This window comes from Physeter macrocephalus, chromosome 1 (genome assembly GCF_002837175.3).
Source record: "Physeter macrocephalus isolate SW-GA chromosome 1, ASM283717v5, whole genome shotgun sequence".
In the NCBI taxonomy this organism is placed as follows: Eukaryota; Metazoa; Chordata; class Mammalia; order Artiodactyla; family Physeteridae; genus Physeter; species Physeter macrocephalus.
The window spans coordinates 38,973,034-38,993,624 of NC_041214.2; the positions used below are offsets into that span (position 1 = coordinate 38,973,034).

The window sequence follows — 20,591 nt, forward strand, 5'->3', positions numbered from 1 at the left end:
CCCCATTGTTATGCTGAATCCTTAACCCTCAGTGTGGCTGTATTTGGAGATGGGGCCTCTACAGAAGTAATTAAGGTTAAATGAGATCATACGAGAGGGGCCCTGATCCTACAAGATTAGTGTCCTTTTAAGAAGAGATACCAGAGATCTCACTATCTCCAGATACAAAGATGAGGTCATGTTGGAACAGGGTGAGAAGGCAGCCATCTGAATCGACTGGCACCTTCCTCTTGGACTTCCAGCCTCCAGAACCATGGGAAAGTAACTTTCTGTTGTTTAAGCCACCCAGCCTATGGTATTTTACTATGGCAGCCCAAGCTAAGACAAGACCAGAATAGTGGATGCCTCTGGGGGAGGCATTGACTGGAAAAGGACACAGAGAACTTTCTAGGGTGAAGGAAATGACCTGCATCTTATAGGATGGTGGTCACATGGATATTTACATATGTATATGCAGAAAAGGTTTGAGCTGTATACTTCAGATGTATGTATTTTACTGTATGTAAATTATAACTCAATAAAGAAGTAAAAATTAAACCTGTTGCTAAGAATGATTGTCTCTTCACTGTGATTCACACCCTCCAACTGATCAATTTGAGATGAAGGTTTGACAAGCACCTACTGTATACAGATTCTTGCACTAATCACTGGTGTAGCAAATGGGGAGGGGGTGGGGGTGCGGGGGAGCCACCCTGGGCCCTAGTTCCCAGGGAGACTTCTCCAGCTCCAGAATCAATACCTGGAAGCCCTCAAGTCACAGCCACTGAGCCAAATTGGACCCAAAACTAACAGCTCCTTATTTAAGAGAATTTTTGACACCTGGGAAGCCACGTTAACCTGTCATGCTTCCACAGAGGCAGCCATTGCGTGGTTCCTTCGAGAACCAGCCAGCCCCCAGATCTACTCAGCTGCTGGCAAATTCCACCAGGGAAAACAAGAGGGAAACGGGAAAGCCGACGCAGAAAGTCTTAATGAGATATTAAACTGTGCAATCCTGACATTAAAGACTCCCTCTACTCAAGCAAAAGAAGCTGAAAAAACAATCTACGCTCACATTCCAGAAGTTAGCTTTTCCGTGGTGTGCGGAATTAATGGAGCTGTTAGCACCTTGGCACAGAAATGAGAAATGTCCCCCCCGGTGGCTCCCACTCCCTTCTTTCCTGACTTTGGCAACGCCGATGAGACGCAGTCAGACCCCACCGCAGAAGCATCATAAACAGGAGCAAAATCTACGTGTTCCTCCCCAGGGAAAATTGTGCCATTTCACCTGGGGATCCTAGGCTCTTTGCAATTGAAAAAAACAAACGTTCTTTTCATAAAATCGCTGACATTCTAGAAAAGGTAAACCCGAGGCATGCCTGCCACCATCTTCCACCCTGAGTCCTTAGCAGATGTTCTTCATTGAATGTTGTTCACCATTTGTCACTGAGCCCAGTTCTAGAAGCAGTGATGTGTTGGAGCCGCTGGTACCAGCTCATGAGAGCCGATGGTTAAATTTCAGGAATCTTGGGACTTCCCTGGTGGTCCAGTAGTTAAGACTCTGAGCCCCCAATGCAGGGGGCATGGGTTTGATCCCTGGTCATGTAACTAAGATCCCGCATGCTGTGTGGAGCAGCCAAAATATTAAAAAAAAAAAAATTCAGGAATCTTGCTAGCTGCTTGTCAAGCATATTCATTATTAAAACTTAAATGATATAAGTTTATACTTAAATGAATTATATTAAAAGAAAAAGTAATGGATACTCAAAATTCATCCCTTCCTAATTGTCTTATCACATTTTATTATTATCTATGTGCCTGAGGTTACTTACAAATATGGTATCTGGCAATACTACATGATGGTGTTCTACCGTACATCTCTTCCCAACTCTGTGTTGACAGATATAGTATCCGTAGCATGAAATATGTCACCATAATAGTATTTACATCAGAGAAACCAGCAAATTCTACAAGTCAAGGCATCCTCCCCACGCCCCTGGCGAGAGCCAGTTGTTAAACATCTACCAGCACACCACCATTGGACGTCAACGTCAGATGATGAGAGACCCCAGAGGAGGCAGACAGAGCCAACCAAATTCCTGCTGCCTGTGATGGGGGAAGGAGTGTTGGTCACCATGCCTTTCCTTTAGCATGGAAAGATACAACTCTGAGCACTCATAGAGGAAATCAAAGCAAAGAGATGGAGAGAGTCCGTAGATCCAGCCATGCCTGAAGCCAGCCAGATCTGCTACATTTCTGACGAATGTGAGACTTGCCTAGGGGCATTGTTTTCTCACACTCACAAAGACACACAGCTTAGTCCAGGAGGGGACAGGTAATTGTTTGCCCTGGAGTCTTCCGTGAGGGTGTCAGGAGTCAGCCAAGGACCACAGGCCAAGGTCAGTCAAAATCAGAAGCAAACATGGGGTGCAGCAGCTGGAGAGGCTGGTCAGAAGGAGGGCATTTGGGAAGCCGTGAAACCGGAGAGGGGTGAAGGCAGGGGTGTGAGGCTCCAGAGAGCTGATCTGGGAGTTCTTGCTGGGCAGTCGGGCCTGGCTGCAAGGGGTAGCAGAGGCTAAAACATGGGCAGAGAGCAGGCCCAGGCCTCAAAGAACTTGCTCACAGAATTGTAACAGAGATACTTTTTTCTTAATTTCAGGCAGTGAAACACACAAAGGGGAAACATCCCCACAGTCGGGGCCAAACGAGGGCACTGTGGATAAGTGTAGGAGCCTGAAAGTCTTCCTGAGTCAGCGACTCCAACAAGTGCTTACCTCTCACAGCTTCTTCCCTTTTTTTATCCCCCCTTATTTATTTTGACTTAAAATCCTGCTCTAAAATACTGGAGCCCAATCTTCGCCATGCATCAGAATCACCCAGTTACCTTTCCTAAAACACAGATTTGGGGGCTATGCCCCTTGGAAATGTGGTTGAGGGATTCCGGAATTAGGCCAGGAATTAGCCAGGTTGTGAGTCCCTCGGGTAAAATTTCCCATTTTATTGTCAGTTTTTTCCATAATGGCACCCCTGGCAAAAGCAGCATAAGTGAATCTGTTTGGGTGGAACGAAGGTGGAGGGGTTGCCTTTGGGATGGGTGGCAGGCAGGACTGGCCACGGAATTTGCAGGGCCTGGCGTAAAGTAAAATGCAGGGCCCCTTGTTCAAAAATTATTAAGGAGTTCAAAATGATGACAGCAGAATGTTAAACCAAGCATGGACCCTTCTGAGCAGGGGCCCTCAGTGAGTGCCCCTGAAACCAGCCCTGGTAGCAGGGCACCATTTGCCTGTGGGGTTCCTGTGTCGTCTAAGTATTTGTGTTACTGACCAGGGTTCTTGGCCTCCTTAATCAATAGAAATTGATCAGAGGTCAGACAAGAAATTCAGGCAAGCTTTACTGGGACTCCTGCTGCAGCAGGAGGTGGTGAGAACAAGTCACAGTTTCCCTTGCTCCCCGGGGGCATAATAGATAAGGGTAGGGGTGGGTCCAGGGGTCGGGCCAGAAGGGTGACTTAGGTGGTTTGCCCACCTCTTTGGTGGTGTTGTGTGTAGGGGGCATGCACAGTACCCTGCTTTTTCTCCTGACACCCTGCTTTTTCTCCTGACACCCTGCTTTTGCTCCTGGCTCTTCAGAAGTGGCAGTTGTGTTTTTGGTCTTTTTGTATCTTGTTGTCCATAATTGCCCCTAACTGTGCACACGTGCAGTTATTTTTAGTCCCTTAGAGTTTCTTTGTATTTTGTTGCTGAAGGAGACGTTTGTCCAGGTGCAAGCATTGCAGCAAAGGGCCCCAGGTCCCAGGTCCTGGCCTGTTTCATTCATACCCCAGGGGCTGCCCACTGGCTTTCAAGGACAAAGGCTCCAGGCAAAGACTGTGAGTCTCAAAGCCTGGTGTCTTGACTTTGGAGAAAAGCCATGATCCTACAGCATCTGACAGAGCAGATCTTCAGAGTTTGGGGAAGTTCCACTTCCTCCTAGGCCCCAGAGGCCCCAGAGCTCTGGCTGGGCCCCTGCTGGAATCCGGGACAGACACAGAAATGTCTCAGGGAGATAGGAACAGAGGTGGGGGGAGAGGACCCTGCATCTGGCAGCCCAGGTAGAAAGGAGGACACAGATAAACATCCACAGAGGGTCAAACCCCACTCGGCTTCAGACCTGACTCACCCTTTCCACTCTCTGATCTTGTCTTGAGAAGAGACCAAACCATTGGGGTGACCAACTCAGCCCAGTTTGCCTGGGACTTCCCTAGTTTTAGCAATGCAAGTCCTGTGACCTGGTTAGCCTCTGTAAATCAAAGTCACAACAAATGCCCACAGGGGCCCTGTATGCAAGGGCTCGGGTATTCCTGTGGGCAGGTGTCCTCCAAAATTCATTGGCTAAGTTCCCACATTCTGATGCAGCAGGTCAACACCTTCACTACCTGCAGGTTCATATTTCCTCCGTGTTCACCAGGATTTTCCATCACTCACAATCAGATCCAGCAAGGACAGCTTACTAACTGTGGCTATGGCCAGTGATTGGTAGCACCTGCTTTGGGTTTTTCCACCCAAAACAACCCCATGCTCCGAGCAGTGGTCCCCAGCTCTGGGGACACATTAGAATCCCTTGGAGGACTGGGCTTCAGTGTTGTTCAGACCTCCAAGGTTGGGGCTTCCCTAGTGGCTCAGTGGTTAAGAATCCGCCTGCCAATGCAGGGGACACAGGTTTGAGCCCTGGTCCGGGAAGAGTCCACATGCTGCGGAGCAACTAAACCCGTGAGCCACAACTACTGAGCCCGCGTGCCACAACTACTGAAGCCCGTACGCCTAGAGCCCGTGCTCCGCAACAAGAGAAGCCACCGCAATAAGAAGTCCGTGCACTGCAACGAAGAGTAGCGCCCGCTCACCGCAACTAGAGAAAGCCCGCGCTCAGCAACAAAGACCCAGCGCAGCCAAAAATAAAAAAAAAAAAGCTCTAAGGTTATTCTGATGCGTAGCCAGGGTTAAAGACCCACAGTACTAAGAGCTAGAACCCTGGGCACTTAATTTCCCCTCCGTAGGGAACCCTCTTTCACTGTTGGTGGGAATGTAAATTGATACAGGCACTATGGAGAACAGTATGGAGGTTCCTTAAAAAACTAAAAATAGAACTACCATACGACCCAGCAATCCCACTACTGGGCATATACCCTGAGAAAACCATAATTCAAAAAGAGTCATGTACCAAAATGTTCATTGCAGCTCTATTTAAGATAGCCAGGACATGGAAGCAACCTAAGTGTCCATCAACAGATGAATGGATAAAGAAGATGTGGCACATATATACAATGGAATATTACTCAGCCATAAAAAGAAACGAAATTGAGTTATTTGTAGTGAGGTGGATGAACCTAGAGTCTGTTATACAGAGTAAAGTAAGTCAGAAAGAGAAAAACAAATACCATATGCTAACACACGTATATGGAATCTAAAAAAAAATGGTTCTGAAGGACCCTAGTGGGAAGCAGCCGCATAGCACAGGGAGATCAGCTCGGTGCTTTGTGACCACCTAGAGGGGTGGGATAGGGAGGGTGAGAGGGAGACACAAGAGGGAGGAGATATGGGGATATATGTATATGTATAGCTGATTCACTTTGTTATAAAGCAGAAACTAACACACCATTGTGAAGCAATTATACTCCAATAAAGATGTTAAAAAAAAATTTTCCCCTTTGTCCCAAACAGTATTTTTCAGGACAATCTTGGCTCTGCGAGGGGTCTCCTTCAGCTCACCTTTCTGCAGTTGTGGAACGGGCCTCCACTCAGGCATAAGTCCTGGTTTAAGCAATTTTTTTTAAACCGAAAAGAACATCCGCCCTATATTACATTTTCTAGATTATCAAAGCATTTGGCACTGTGCTTTCTGATCAATGCAGACATTTTATCTCCAGGTACCTGTCATTTAAAGATGAAAATCCTGAACTCCAGGTTTCATGGGCAATGACCAGGAGGATCTATTGATTGTCCAGTTGGAACATTCTTATTCTTTGGGTACTGTGAATCTGATGACCAACCGTGTTCCCTTCCTTACATTGGCTGCTAGGAAGCTCAGAGTGCCTCACTTTTGCAATTGCTTACATACTTTGTGTGTTAACTTTTCTTCTGGTTTCATCTTACTCCCTAAGCTTACTTTTACTTTTACTTTGACCCAATGTCCTCAGCTATTTATTCTGTCTTACTGAATTGAATGTACACTCAAGCCACCACAAATCCTTTCCAAAAAAGGAGACTAATATATTGATAAAAAACAAAGTGCAAATGGTAACTGCTATGATTAGGAAGAAGCAGAGCACAAAAAGTACTGCAGACTCTACAGGGCAGATCATGCTGACTCACATGATGCAAGGCTTCCAATCTCGGATGCAGTGCTTCTGCCCCACCGCCACCTCTACCTCAGGGAAAAAGAAGTATTAATGCCCAAACACCCAACCCAGGGAATTCCCGGCGGCCTTCTCTTTGAAACTGTCTCCTGGTCTCTCCACACAGTCCCAGCTGAGGAGCTGACAAATGCCTTCAACAGCACTCTTATCCTTCCCAATCAAGGGCACAATTATCTTGATTGGTTCATAAGCTCAACTCTGTGCTCTGTAGGAGTGATGTCACTGCTGGGTCGGAGTGCTACCAGAGTCAGTTGTTCTAATGAATTCATTTACAGAGTTGCTGTGGGGCCTTTTGAAATCAATATGCAAATGTCACTTAAAACTTGCAGCAATATATATATTTTTTTAAGATGTTGGGGGTAGGAATTTATTAATTAATTTATTTATTTTTGCTGTGTTGGGTCTTCGTTTCTGTGCGAGGGCTTTCTCTAGTTGTGGCAAGCGGGGGCCACTCTTCATCGCGGTGCGCGGGCCTCTCACTATCGCGGGCTCTCTTGTTGCAGAGCACAGGCTCCAGACGCGCAGGCTCAGTAGTTGTGGCTCACGGGCCCAGTTGCTCCGCGGCATGTGGGATCCTCCCAGACCAGGGCTCGAACCCGTGTCCCCTGCATTAGCAGGCAGATTCTCAACCACTGCGCCACCAGGGAAGCCCCCTGCAGCAATATTTTGAGCCAAGAGCGTGGGCCTTTTTATCGGGAATGCAGGGTAGTCTTAAAAACCTGAAGTAAAGCTCTTTGTGGCTGATGACTTGGTTCTCTGTGGGGTTATATTTCTAGAGGCCAGGAAGTTGGTTATTCCAAGAATGCTTTTGCTCAGAAGGCAGGGAGGCTGGGTAGGATATTTAAGGTTTCTTCATTTCCCTCCAGCTGTGTGACTATTGGGAGATTCTGTATAAATGGCTCAGGCACAATCTCCATTTTATAATTCCTGTTCAGTTTCCATCATAGTGCTGAAAAATCTCTGGAGAACATTTAATCCAGCCCTTTCTTTCCATGAATATATAGGGACTTGTCCAAGTTCACACAGAGAATAAGTTGCAGAATTTGGACTGGGATCCAACGTCCATCACACCCTGTGACCACCCCAGAATCAGGTGCATTACCTTCAGTTCTAAGGCGGAGGGATAAATTAGGAGTTTGAGATTGAAATATACACACTATTATATATAAAACAGATAACCAACGAGGACCTACTGTATAGCACAGGGAACTATTTTCAATATCTTATAATAACCTATAATGGAAAAGAATGTAAAAAAAGAATATATATATTTATATATATGTATAACTGAACCATTATGCTGTACATCTGAAACTAGTACAACTTTGTAAATCAACTATATTTTGATAAAGTTAAAAAAAAAAGTTTAAAAAAATTTCATTTCAAATTTCTTAAGACAAACTTCACAGACTTCCTCCAAGCCCTACCTAAAAAAAAGTATTAAAAAAATTCAGTTCTAACTTCTTAAGACAAACTTCACAGACTTCCTCCAAGCCCTACCTCCAATCTACTCAATATTCAAGGTACATTCACGAAGACGTCCATCCTCCAAGCATTGCAGAGTTGCCTGGGGCATCTATGCCCCCAACCATCCGCATGAGCAGCCTTCTGAACACGTAACTGAACACGAGTCCTGATGGAAGTTCCCATAGACCACAAGAGTTCTCTGTCAGGAATCCAGCCCTGCCTTCCCTCTACAGCCAGCAAAGGCCTACATTTCTATCTGCCCCACTCTTGCTTATTAGCAAACCACTTTTGTCAAGAGCCATCTCCAGCTTTGCATACACTCTCTTTCTCAGGGATCATATCATGTTTGCAAAGAGATTGCACAAGGTTTTCAAAAGGCTCCTTTAGAGACAGTCCCACCCTTGCAAATTGGGACACAGCGCAAGGCACATTCAAGGGGTAAAGCCCAGCCGCCATCTTGGGAACTGTTGGCCTCATGGCTTTCCTCCACCCACGTGTCCTACCACATGCCACCCTCCCGTCAGGTCTTGCACAGTGTTTGGGGAGAGTTGGGTGCTAAACTGACAGCATCTGGATCACATCAGATCCTTAAATGTCAGGCTAAATGTATTTCCTAGTCTTTCCCTGAGGGCTAAGATTGGACTACTCATAAATTCATCTCCTCTCTATCTGCATGGATTTTACACTGTAAACGTTCACAGATCAGCCATTTCCAATGCCTTCCCATCTCAAATGGCATATAAAAATGGAAGAGCTCAGGCTCAGCCAAGCTTCCAAGAAGTCACGAGCTGTAGGCATGTGACCCATTGTTTGGGTGTTCAAGATGATAGTAATGCTAGCTGGAGTTTATTTCACATAGCCACCCTGTTGTCTCTGGTTCCGGTCCAGCCTACAGAAGGGAGGCAGAAGCTTTGAAAAATGATAATAAACAATGAGGTCACAGACCAGAACATCCCAGCCCCCCTGGACCCAGCCAAACCAAAACAATCTTAGTGGCAACAGAAGCCCTGTGGGTCACTGTGAGTCAGGGAATCATGGCTGGTAGTACCAACCAGACTGGGACTCACAAATTGGGGGATCCACTTAAGAGTCATGGCTTAGAATTGAAGAATCTCAACACCAGTCTCAGACTGCCTTCTATCCTAGGTTCTAATCTCTAGCACCTCAAGCAGTGCCCAGCGCACAGCAGGTGGTCAATAACCCCAACTGCCTTCCCTGTTGGGCTGTGATTCCAGAACCCAACACAGCATCTGGCATATAATAGGTATTCAATAAATGTTGGTTGACTGATTTCATTCAGAGAAAATTTACTGGATGGACAGACGCATGGAAGGAAGGAAGAAAAGAAGGAAGAAGAAAGGAAGGGAGGGTGGGGGGAGGGAGGGAAGGAGGAAGGAAGGATGTTATTAAATCTCTGCCTAAAGCTAACAAGTCAAAAAGTTGGACTCAGTTCCTCACAAGGCAATCCCTTCAGCTATTGGACATTTACACTAAATGTTATAAAGTCCTCCCGTTGACTGAGCCCAAATCTGCCATGTTGTAACTTGCTCTTGGCAGTTCTAGTTTTCTCAACTATGTCTTCCTGGCTCTTTCTAGAGCAACCTTCCCAAAAGGAATCGGACCTTCCCTTCTGCATTCTCTTTCCATTAGCATTGGAAAACTAGCAAGAAACCACATAAGGTTTTAGCTGCAGAATCACAAGAAGGGAGGATCTTAAGAAATCAACAAGTCTTTGTTTCCTCTTAGAATTTGTCTGTTCTGGTTCCCCAGGCAGCTGTGGAATGATTTCTCTGGAAAGACCTAGGTCTGCCAAGCTTGTTCCTGACACCAAGAGCAAACTTCCCTATACCAAGATAGTGGCCACAGAGCACTGAGGCCCATGGACATTTTGATGACTTCATAATGTATCAATTAGCTAGACTGACCTACATTTCCCAGAATGCTCATTTTTACACATTTTCAGTGGGGTTGGTTATATTGTTTTCCCCAGTTCAGATATTTGAATGGATTCTCCGGACTCCAAAGAGGATACTTATGTTAAGACTTTTATTTAAAGGCGAAAGACCCAGTGGAGGGAGAGAAAGAGAATGCAGGGGAACAGTGTAGTTTCTGAGAGACAAAATTTGTGCATCGGGGCCCAACATTTGTCCACACGGACCACACTGAATCTCTGGATTGAAGCCAAGATCTATGTGAGGAACCTTGGTTTTAGGAGAACTCACTGAAAAGAGCCAGGTGGCTTTTTTTTTCTTTGACAGGAAAGTAGGATTTATTGGTGGGCATGAGTAAGGAGGGGACAGAGCCAACCAAGTGGCTCTTTAAGTCATCCAGCCAGGTTTCTCAAACTGGGGAGGCCATTGCAAACCACCAGTAAGGAAGACAACCCTGAGGCTTGCCGGGAGAGTTTCAGACCTCAGACAGCATACCACACATCCCATTGCCTTTATCTTGGTCATACGTCAAAAGTCAGACATTCAGGCACCCCCAGAAGTGAAGACAGAGCTGTTCTAGCATCTCCATAGCAGGGCACAAGAGTGATTCTTGGGAAATCTGGAAGGGCAGAAGGGAAGCAACAGACATTATGTAGCTCATACTACATAATGTTGCTGATCTGCTGACTCACCTCGTTGGCGGGAAGCGGTAGAACTTCCCCTGAATCCCCCTTCGGCTCTTCTGCTCCTATGTCTGGGCCAGGGGTCTGCGTTTAGCTCCACACCAAAGGACCCTGGCTTCTGCAGGATACCCATACCACTTACATAGAGGCAGCAAGGATTGACACGGGTTTTAGTCCATCAGTGTGGGGTTCCATCTCATACTTAGGGGTTCCAGCTTGTTCTCGATTTCCCCCACTTTGTATCTATCTTTCCTTCGTAGCTGCCTGTCTTGTGGACTTCAAGCTTCAGCATCAGATGTGAAGACAACAGCTTTGCAGAGACCGCTTGCCAGCTCCCACGATTATGTGAGATCATATCTCTGTAACAAGTCATATATCTCCCATTTATGTCTCTTGGTGGATCTGTTTCCCTGGCTGACTCCTGACCCCTGGCTGACAGGTGCTCTGCCATCCCCTGGGAGCACAGCCATTGGCTTCTCCTTCCCTCTGTGTTGCAGAAAATGCCAGATGGTGGCCAATTCCCTGGGCCCTGCTTCCCCACACACTACCACTTGACTTGCAAGCTCCTCTGACAATCTCTAGTCTGTATGCAGGTGGAAGTCTGGGCAGGAAGCCCTGTTCTTACTGATGGAGTGGGCTGACCGGCTGTGCGGATGAGCAGATGCCAGACGAATAGCCCAGGAGGCTCAGCTAATTTCTCACGGGAGGAAAAATGCCCAAACAGTGACAAGAAATCGCTGGAGAACTCCTGTAGCCACAAGGAATGGTGGTCCTTGGACTTCTAATAAACCTCGAAGCAGGAGAGTGAGGTGAGCTCACCGCACAGACACAGGGGCACCTAGCCACATGGATGTCAGGGCAGACTTCTAGGCATCTCTTGGCACTCCCAGAAGGCTTAGCGTGCACAGGAGATGACGATCCATTTTCTCCAGGCTCATACCCAAAAGGTGGGGTTTCGCGCACCTTCTATCAGAGAGATTGCAGATTGGTGGTCCGTGGGCTGAAGTTGGCTTGCCGCCATGTTTTGTTTGGCCTTCACGGTGTATTTAAAAGTTTTTAAATTCACCGCCAGCTTTTACAAATTCAGGATTTCACATTTTAAAAAAATCTGAATTTCCCACTTTTCTTGAAAAACCAGAAGATTTGGCACGTCTCGGCCTATTTTCCTGAATGGCAAAAATTGGCCATAGCTGAGGAACAGCTGTTCTTGTTAGACAGGGAGAGAAAGTCTCGGCTCCTGCAGCCCCCCTCAGCCTACTGCTCTTGCTTATATTACCTGCCTGGCTTCTGGAGGCATCTGAGTTGACAAGCCCTGGCCATGCCATCTGCAGCAGATGCTTGGATCCTCTCCCCCCTGTAGTAGAAACCCAGACTGCACTTCAATCACCAGCGTCTGTACCTCTTTGCCTGAGGACTTCCTTTGGCATTCAGTGCCTCTGTCTGCTCCCCAGCAGGCCCTGAGTGCCCCTCCCCAGCAGACCTCAGCTGATGGGGGGTTGGTGCATAAATACCCCAACCCCCTCTCCCTTGGTTGTGCTCACCCTGAGGCATGCTCTACTCTGGCTCCCAAACAACCCCAATGATATTAAGCTCTAGGTACCCACAGTAATAGCTGCCCTGATGACATGCTCTTCAAAGGCTGCCTTACCTTCCCTATCTCTCTTCCACTCTCCCCTCCATGAATAAACTACTTGTTCAGTTTTTGTGTAGAGTAACAAGACGTTGTAGGAGTGATGTTCTACAAAGTTGCTATGAATACTGAATTAGCAAATACAGAACCACTGCTCCCTGGTCTTCTGGTCAACCAATCAACACATAACCTGGTTTTATATGTTTATGTTCAAAGACACCTTAATATATTTAATATATCTTGTGGATTCATTAACATTGAACTCACGGCCAACAGCACTAGAACTTACGCCAGAATGAAGTTCATCTAACACGTGCATTTTCCCCATAAGGCTCATCACAGCCTTCTATACTTGCGACCCTAGACAGCACTTCAGCACTAGGCTTGGGGGCCATTTTAAACAGCAAAATCACCAACACAAAGCACAAAAAATGTGTAAACATAGCACTAGATAGAACAGGATACTAGTTTATAATACGAGAGCTGGAACAAGGTGAGAGTGTCACCTGTGTGACCTCAGCTGGGAATGTGCACATCACATAAGTCAACATTTTTGCCACTCTGCACTCGTCCACAAATGATTGTGAAAGCGACACAAAGTATTAATTTCGAGGTTACAAATCAATTGTAGCAAGTAGGCAAATTCACAGAACCAGACCGCATCAGGATCAACTATACCCCAGAGCCCGCTACTAGGGTACTCCAAATGAAGACAACATCACAGAAGTGCTTTCCTCCTCAAGTAATTCAGAGGCAACTAAAAACCCTGGAAGAAATAGAAAACAATAGCTTCAGGAATTGTCGTTAGGTAACAGAGAGAGCGATTCCTGAGAGAGGGGAAACAAACGAGGTGAGACCTGTGAGTGTGTTGCCTGGAGACCGTTTCCAGGCTACTGTGCCGGAAGGGGATCCCAGGTGGAGTGAGGTGTGGCCCTGACTTGAGGAGATAGAACTGGGAGACTGGGGAGGCCAAGGGTGTTAGAGCAGAGGCCTGGGGAGCAGAGAGCTACACACAGAGAGCTCTGGAGATTTGCAAGGATCCCAAGCCTTCACAGGAGTTCTAATCAGAACATGCCTGTGGGAAAACAACTCAAGGCCAGAGAAAGAAGCACCTAAGGGAGCCGAGGGAAGGATCCTCAGAGCTCACACAGGGTGGGGAGTAGTCAGCGCTCCCACCGGCGAGAGTGGAAACTCGTAATTCATGGGGCGTCAGGCCGAGTACTCAGAAGGTCTTGCTTCAGTAAGTGGGGGAAAATTGGCCCTTAGCTAAAGACTGCTCAAAGATCAAACCCTTTGACCTTCCAGAAAAAAAGCCCAACAATATTTATAGAAATACGAACATATCCGATATCCAACAAGATAAAATTCACAGCCTCTGGCATCAAATTTAAAATGACTAGGCATGCAAAGAACCAGTAAAAGATAACCCATAATGAGGAGCAAAATGAATAGAAACAGATCAAGAAGTGACACGGATGAGTATCTTACTCATCGAGTATTGAGAAGAGCCATGGAGACACGGAGAAAGCAGAAGGGAAGCAGACAGACAATGCCACATGTGGATGGAGGCATTCTGATGGGAAGAGGTGGGTTGGGGAGCTCTCCCTGAATAGGCAATCTTGGAGTTGACATCAAAGGGGAGAAGTGAGCCCTGTGGCTGGACTTCTGGGGAAAGAGCCATCAAGCAGAAGGAAGGCCAGGTAAAGGCCCTGAGGTGGGACGAGGCTGGCAAGTTGGAGGCCAGTGTTATTGGAGAGGGTGGAGGAGGGCGCTCTGCCCAAGGGTGGAGACTGTGCACACTTAGATCTCCGAAAGCTTCCTGGAATCAAAACTCTCCATCCTATCATCCTCGTTAACCCCCAGATGTCCTTACATTCTAAACCACATCTCCCAGAATGCCTGCCTCTTAAACCTGGAAGTCATACAATTCCCACCCCCAGGACATCCTGATGTGGGATTTGGAAAATACAGTCCAATCTGGCAATTCCTATGAGCTGTCCATTGGGCGTTGCACTGGGCTTTCGAGAACAAACGTTTAGGACCCACTCTTTCACCTCTGACTCTGAGTGGCTTCAGGGAAAACAAATGTGAACACACACACATATACACACGCACACACACACAGGCTGGAAGCAGCAACTGAATCCAAAGGAAAATCATTTTTTCCCATGAGATGTTTATGCTCACAATTTAAGATTAAAATCAAATCAGAAACAATGAGCAATTCATCCAGGAACCCTGCAATGACAGCCCTCCCCACCCCACTCCTGGCTCCTCTTCAGACATCAGGATGGTGGCACCTCACGGTGCCAGCTACCCACCCTCCATCAATCCGGTCCACCTGACGCCCGAGGCCTCTGAGCTCGCTGGCTCCCCTCCTCTCTCCCGTCTCCATCACTCCCTCCAGGATCTTCAGGCACCATCTATGTGCTGCTGGAGTCTGGCTGTTTATCTTCAGGCCAGACGTGTCCTCTGACCTCCAGCTATCATATATCCCCATGTATCCACATAGCCAGCTGCCATATATCCAGCTCCCCTTGGCTGTTGAAACGCCATCTCCAACTATGCGTGTCCCCAGTGGAACCACTGCTTTCACTGCCCTCTCCATGCTCTCAGCCTTCCCCATCTCCTTTGACGGCAACTTGATTCTTCCAACTGCTCAGACCAAAAACTTGTAATCATCCTTGACTCATCTTTCTCTCACGCTGGACGTTAATTCACCAACCAATCATATAGGTTCTTCCTTAAAATACGTCCAGAAGCCGAGCACTGCCCCACCTCCAGTGATGCCCTTATCATGTCTCACCGCAGTAACACCTCTGTTGGTCTCCCTGCTTCTGCCCTGTTCTCCCCAACTGTCTAACCTCAGCATAGCAGTCAGAGTGGACCAGTTAACGTCCGAGTTGACTGTGTCTGTCTTCTGCTTACAGCCCTCCAAGGGCTCTCATCTTACTCAGAGGAAAAGCCAAAATCCTAACCTTAGCCCCCCAAGGTCCTAAGTAATCCCCCATCTTACCTCTCTCATTCCATTTCCACCCTGCCCCTTCTGTTCCAGCCACACGGGCCCTCTGCAGGTCCTCAAAGGCCAGGCATGCTCTTGGTCTCAAGACCTTTGTACTTGCTATGCTCTCTGCCCCAAATGCTCACCCCACTGAGCTGCCCAGTCCTCCTCCTTCACAAATGCTTCTGAGAGCCCTTCCCTCACTCAGTGTCAATTGTCAACCCCAGCCCCTGTTCCCCAGCCTCCTTCCCTGCTTGATTTTTCTCCTTAACCCTTATCGCTGTCTCTCCCGCTGTATATTTTAATTTTTTATTATTATTTTAAAAAAATAGTTATTTGGTTGCACCGGGTCCTAGCTGCGGCAGGCAGGCTCCTTAGTTGTGGCTTTTAGGCTCCTTAGTTGAGGCATGGATGTGGGATCTAGTTCCCTGACCAAGGATCGAACCCAGGCCCCCTGCATTAGGAGTGTGGCGTCTTAACCATTGCGCTGCCAGGGAAGTGCCTCCCACTGTATATTTTAATTATCTGTCTGTCTGTTTGTCTTTCCCACTAGAATGTAAGTTCCACGAGGTACACATTTTGCTGTTTTATTCGTTGCTATACCCCCAGTCTCCAGGATAGTTTTGGCACATAGTGGGTGCTCATCAATATTCATTGGTTGAATGAAGGACATTTACAACTGAAGGAGCATGCCCCTCTTCTTCTGACTCCCCCCACCCCCACCCAGCCCCCACCCCCCCACCTGCTCAGAGGCCGGTGCAGAGCAGGCATTCAGATGCTGTTGTGGGCAGGAGGGGCTTGTGACAAGAGCATCTCCCCCAGCTCCACTCCTTTTCAGAAGGATGAGGATGGTGGTCCTCAGAAAGGGAGGGAGGGTCCAGCCTAGCTTTACAGCATCACCTGTGGGAGGCTGAGTGTGCAAATAGCCAGCGAGCTCCCTGCATTTCCATCCCAGGTACAGCCTTTCGGAAATTAGGAGGGAATACTCTTTCCCGCCCCTTTGGGTGGGGAAAGAAGCCTTCCTGTGAAGGAGATCCAAATCAGAACTCCTGGGATGTTCCTGTTGGGTTTGGTCCCAGCGGTGACAGCGTTTGTTTTCCCCGGAGTCGTGTTCCTCGGGTTGCACAAAGCCTGGGAACAGTGAGGGCATTAGGACCAGGAGTGAGGCGCACGCCTGCGGCGTCTGGCAGAGCTTCTCGGTCCCGCTGAGCAGGGAGCTATGTGTGAAAGGAAATTAGGCTGCTGCCGGCTTCACATCTGTTGAGCTGACCCGACTTGCAGGGTCCAAAAGAGGACGGCTGTCAGCTTTGCCAGACTGAGGACCCACCGGCTACCCCCAGACATCCCATAGCAGCCTGACAATTCGTGCAAGGGGGTGAGGCGAAACACGTGGGACTAGGCTCCTGAGCAGAAAGGAATCATTATTTTTCCCAAAGAGGAAAAGGGCATCAAAGGGTGGGGGTGGAGGGAGGCGCAAACAGTTCAGTCTGAAGTCCCTGTGAATGGGCTTTTGGAAGGCAATTAAAGACGTCTGCTCAGAGAGGGCCTGGGCTGGGACTTGGGTCCGTGGCTCTCTGACTGTAAGTGGAAGCCGGTCTTACACACGCCGCTGGCAAATGTCAGCCGGGAAAAAATGAGCAGGTTAAGTGACCGGCAAAAAAACCTTCCAGGTGGACCCAGGAAGCCAGGCTCTGCTGCCAGCTTGGAGGAACCCGGAGCAGGAGGAAACAGTGAATTTGAACATGACCTGTTGCGTTTGGCAAGTTCCAGCCACATGCTGGTAAGGAAGCGATGCAGGCGTGGACCTCGCAGACTGCAGTTCGTGCCGCTTCTCCTGCTGCTGGGATGTGTGTTGCTGATGCTGGCCGTGCTGCACCCTCCCCTGCCTGCCCTGCCCCAGGCTGTCCCAGCTCAGGTTGCCGAGCACAGCCCCGAAGCCGGGTACCGCCTGGACTTCGGGGAATCCCAGGAGTGGGTGCTGGAGTCCAAGGACGAAGACCAAGATTACGGCCCTCTGGAGGGCCTGCCGCCCTTCATCTCGCTGCGGGAGGATCAGCTCCTGGTGGCTGTGGCCTCTCCCAGGGCGAGAGGGAACCAGAGCCAGGGCAGGAGAGGTGGCAGCTACCAGCTCATCAAGCGGCTGAGCGGGAGGCCGGACGAGGGCGCCCCAGAGAGGGACTGGGCGGCCGAGGAGGAGGATGCGGGGGCATCTGAAGAAGAGGCGCTGACCTCGCTCAGCCTGGAGGAGGCGCTCAGTGCCCGCATACCCCTGCAGAGGGCACTGCCGGAGGTCCGGCATCCGCTGTAAGTAGGCCCTTGCTTCTCCTTCCCCCGTTCCTGGAGGGCAACCAGCAAACTCAGGGATGCAGATTTTCTGCATTCTGCTTCCACTGCCTGAGGGCAGCGCTTCTCCATGTGTGGTCCCTGGACCAGCGGTGGCGGCAGCAGCATCCCCTGAGGACGTGTTAGAGATGCAGAGGCAGAAACCCTGGGTGGGGTCCAGCGATCTGTCTTTAACCAGCCCTCCAGGGGAGAACCACCGTCCTAGAGACAGAAAAGGAGGAACTCTTCCTTGTCCGTTCTCTTCCCGTCCTGGTTTCTAGTCCTTCTGTCTCTGTGGATTGTCAGGTCAAACAGCTTTATCTCTATAACCCAGAGGGGCCTAGAGTGGATGTTCTCCAAGACACTTCCAGTTCCAGCACATTTTAATATTATGATTGTTGGGTTTACTTTTATTTTGGATGAAGGTAACAATTGCAGCTAATCTTTATGTGGCTCTTGCCATGTGCCTGACTTTAATCAAAGAGCTTTTCATGTATTGACCCAAAAATCCTTACAACTTATAATGATGGGTGCTAGCACTTCTATCATGCCTATTTTATGTGAATGAAAATGAGGCTCAGAGAAGCCAAGTGACCTACCCATAGTCACACAGCTAGTAGGTGCCAAAGCAGGGATTTGCTCCAAATTGCCTGAGCCCCCCACTCCACGCCCCCTTCCTTAGTCGGTGAAACTAAGGGGACAGGTCCAGGACCCTGGATCTAGAACACTGCACTCATGCAGCCTGACCTGGCAGGGTGCCGCCACCCACAGGAGGGAAGCTGGGAAGTAGGATGACATACAGGCTGTGCCCAGGGAAACGGTGGGCTCGTCCTGGACCCCCTGCCCTCCCCACCTTTACCGTGGCGGGTGCAGAGGAGGGGTCTGGTTACCAGCATCCAGGAGCAGTGCAGCTGGGTAGTTGGGTGACTAGGTCCCTTCCCTATAAGCACTGCTCTTCCCAGAGCCCAGAGTTTCCCGGGAAGCAAACCCATCCTCCAGCCCTCTGGGTGGGAGGACTGGAGTGAAGCAGCAGTTGGGAGCAGGACCACATACTTCTCAGACCCCTGATGGGGCTCCTCTGAGCCTGGCCACTCAGCCACTGGCCCTCAGGGGTGTGCAGGTGCAGTCGCCTGGAGGGTGAAGCCTCCTTAGACTGTGTACCTTAGAGTCTCACCCATGTCACCAAAGCCCCAGGCCTGATGCTCCAACTCCAGGTCTTGGCTGAAACAGCTCTTTGCAGGCAACTCCCAGACCCATCCAGGCCCCACCCCCTCATCACAGGTTTGTGCTCTCTGCAGCCTTAATTCGTAACACTAGTGACAACCGAAGCTAAATGGTCATTGATGTATTGGTTTATTCAGTGCCTGCTTCCCTTGCCATGCAGTGAACCTATAGTCCCAGCACACAGTAAAGAAACGACTGCTGAATGAATCAATATATCATTTTCCAATTCTTTTGATACATCTTTTCATTGGCCTAGAGCAAGGATGTTTTACCAACCAGACACACGGACTCGATCGAGAGTCTCTGGCTCCCAAAGCTGTGAGTGCGTGTGTGTGACTCTGTGTGTCTGCATCGTGCAAGCGTGGGTGCATTGTGTTGTGCGTGTGTCAGATGGATGCTGTGACTGTGTGTTGTGTGTAGTGTGTTAGTGGTGCCCGTGTGCCTGGTGCCTGTGCATGCTGTGATGTGATGTGCACGGGTGCGAGTTGTGTGGTGTCTTGTCATGTGTGCACGTGTGTTGTTGCTGTGTCAGTGTTCATGTGTGTATGCATCGTGATTGCGTGACACGTGCACGTATCATGTATGTTGTGCACATGGCATCGTGCCTGTGTGTGTTGTTATGTGGTGCTTGGGCTGTGTGTTTTTGTGGTACGTGTGTCATGACTGTGTGCACATGTATGATATGTGTGATGTGCTTGTGTGTGTTTTACCCATGCGTTGTGCGAGTGGTGTGAAGGGCATGGGTGTATTGTGTGTGTGTGGTTCATGTGTGTATGTTGTGTATGTTGTGCACGTGGTGTGGTGGGCACCCCTACTGTGCTTGTGTGCATGTGTGTGTGCTGTGATGTACGGCTTGTTTGGCGTGTTTGTGTGGTCTGCGTACATGCGTATTTGTTGTGAGTGTGCTGCACATGTGCATCGTGTGGTGTGTGCTCCGTGTGTTATAAAGGTGTTGTGCAAGCGGTACATGTGTACTTTTGCAAGTGTGTTGTCCGTGTTATGCTTGTGGTGTGAAGTGCGTGGGTGAGTGGTGTGCACGTGTGTGCATGTGTGGGTACACTGTGTCATGTGTGTGATGTGCACGTGTGTATGTGTGCATGCGCGTGCGTGCACCACTTTCGTGTGTGCCTCCTCCAGCCAGGGTGACCAACTAGTCTCAGTTTGCCTGGACTTTCCCATCGTAACCCCTCGGTCCCAGGCTAACCGGGCCAGTAGGTCTCCCCGCCCACAGCTTGGTTCTGTCCGGCAGGATGTGGCCCCCTCTTTTGGCCGCAGCCTGTCCCTGCAGCCTGTGTGCCCGGCCTGAGCCCCCAGACTCCCCTCCCCCAGAAGCACACAGGCACTGGTGCCGCGCCTTCCTGGCAGGCTCCAGGATGCACAAGTGACTCTCTGCAAAGTAAGGCCACAACCCTCCCTCCAGGGTGCCAGGACTCTCCTCCCATCACTCTATTTATTAAAAAAAAAATTTTTTTTATTGGAGCATAATTGCTTTACGATGTTGTGTTTGTTTCTGCTGTACAGAAATCCGCTCTATGTATACATATATCCCCTCCCTCTTGCACCTCCCTCCCCCCACCCCACCCATCTAGGTCATCACAGAGCACCGGACTGAGCTTCCTGTGCTTTATAGCGTGTTCCTGCTAGCTATCTATTTTACGCATGGTAGTGTATATATTTCAATCCTAATCTCCCAATTTGTCCCACCCTCCCCTTCCCCCCCACCCCTGTGTCCACATGTCCGTTCTCTACTTCTCCGTCTCTATTCCTGCCCTGCAAATAGGTTCATCTGTACCATTTTTCTAGATTTAAAATTGGGCCCAAATACAACCCATAAAAGAACACCCATTTCTTAAGCACCTACCCTTTGTGTCTGAGGACACTATTTTTTTTTTTTTTTTTGCGGTACGCGGGCCTCTCACTGTTGCGGCCTCTCCCGTTGCGGAGCACAGGCTCCGGACGCGCA

At 48.9% G+C, this 20,591-nt stretch overlaps 1 protein-coding gene and 1 long non-coding RNA gene across 8 annotated transcripts in view; one reads left to right on the forward strand and one right to left on the reverse strand.

The window, feature by feature from the left end:
* Positions 1–10,902, reverse strand: part of LOC114486329 (uncharacterized) — a 48,673-nt gene extending 37,771 nt beyond the window's left edge. The window contains exon 1 of one of the 6 annotated variants that reach the window (XR_008619576.1): positions 10,461–10,902. This is a non-coding gene — a long non-coding RNA (uncharacterized lncRNA). The remainder of the gene's footprint in view (positions 1–10,460) is intronic. The other 5 variants (XR_008619574.1, XR_008619571.1, XR_003679913.2 and 2 more) reach the window with 5 other exon arrangements.
* A 5,317-nt stretch (positions 10,903–16,219) lies between these two features.
* Positions 16,220–20,591, forward strand: part of GALNT15 (polypeptide N-acetylgalactosaminyltransferase 15) — a 39,575-nt gene continuing 35,203 nt past the window's right edge. Inside the window, exon 1 of one of the 2 annotated variants that reach the window (XM_028490121.2) lies at positions 16,220–17,386. In XM_028490121.2, the coding sequence (XP_028345922.1) occupies positions 16,716–17,386 (671 nt within the window). In that variant the 5' untranslated portion in view covers positions 16,220–16,715. The remainder of the gene's footprint in view (positions 17,387–20,591) is intronic. The other variant, XM_007102251.3, reaches the window with a different exon arrangement.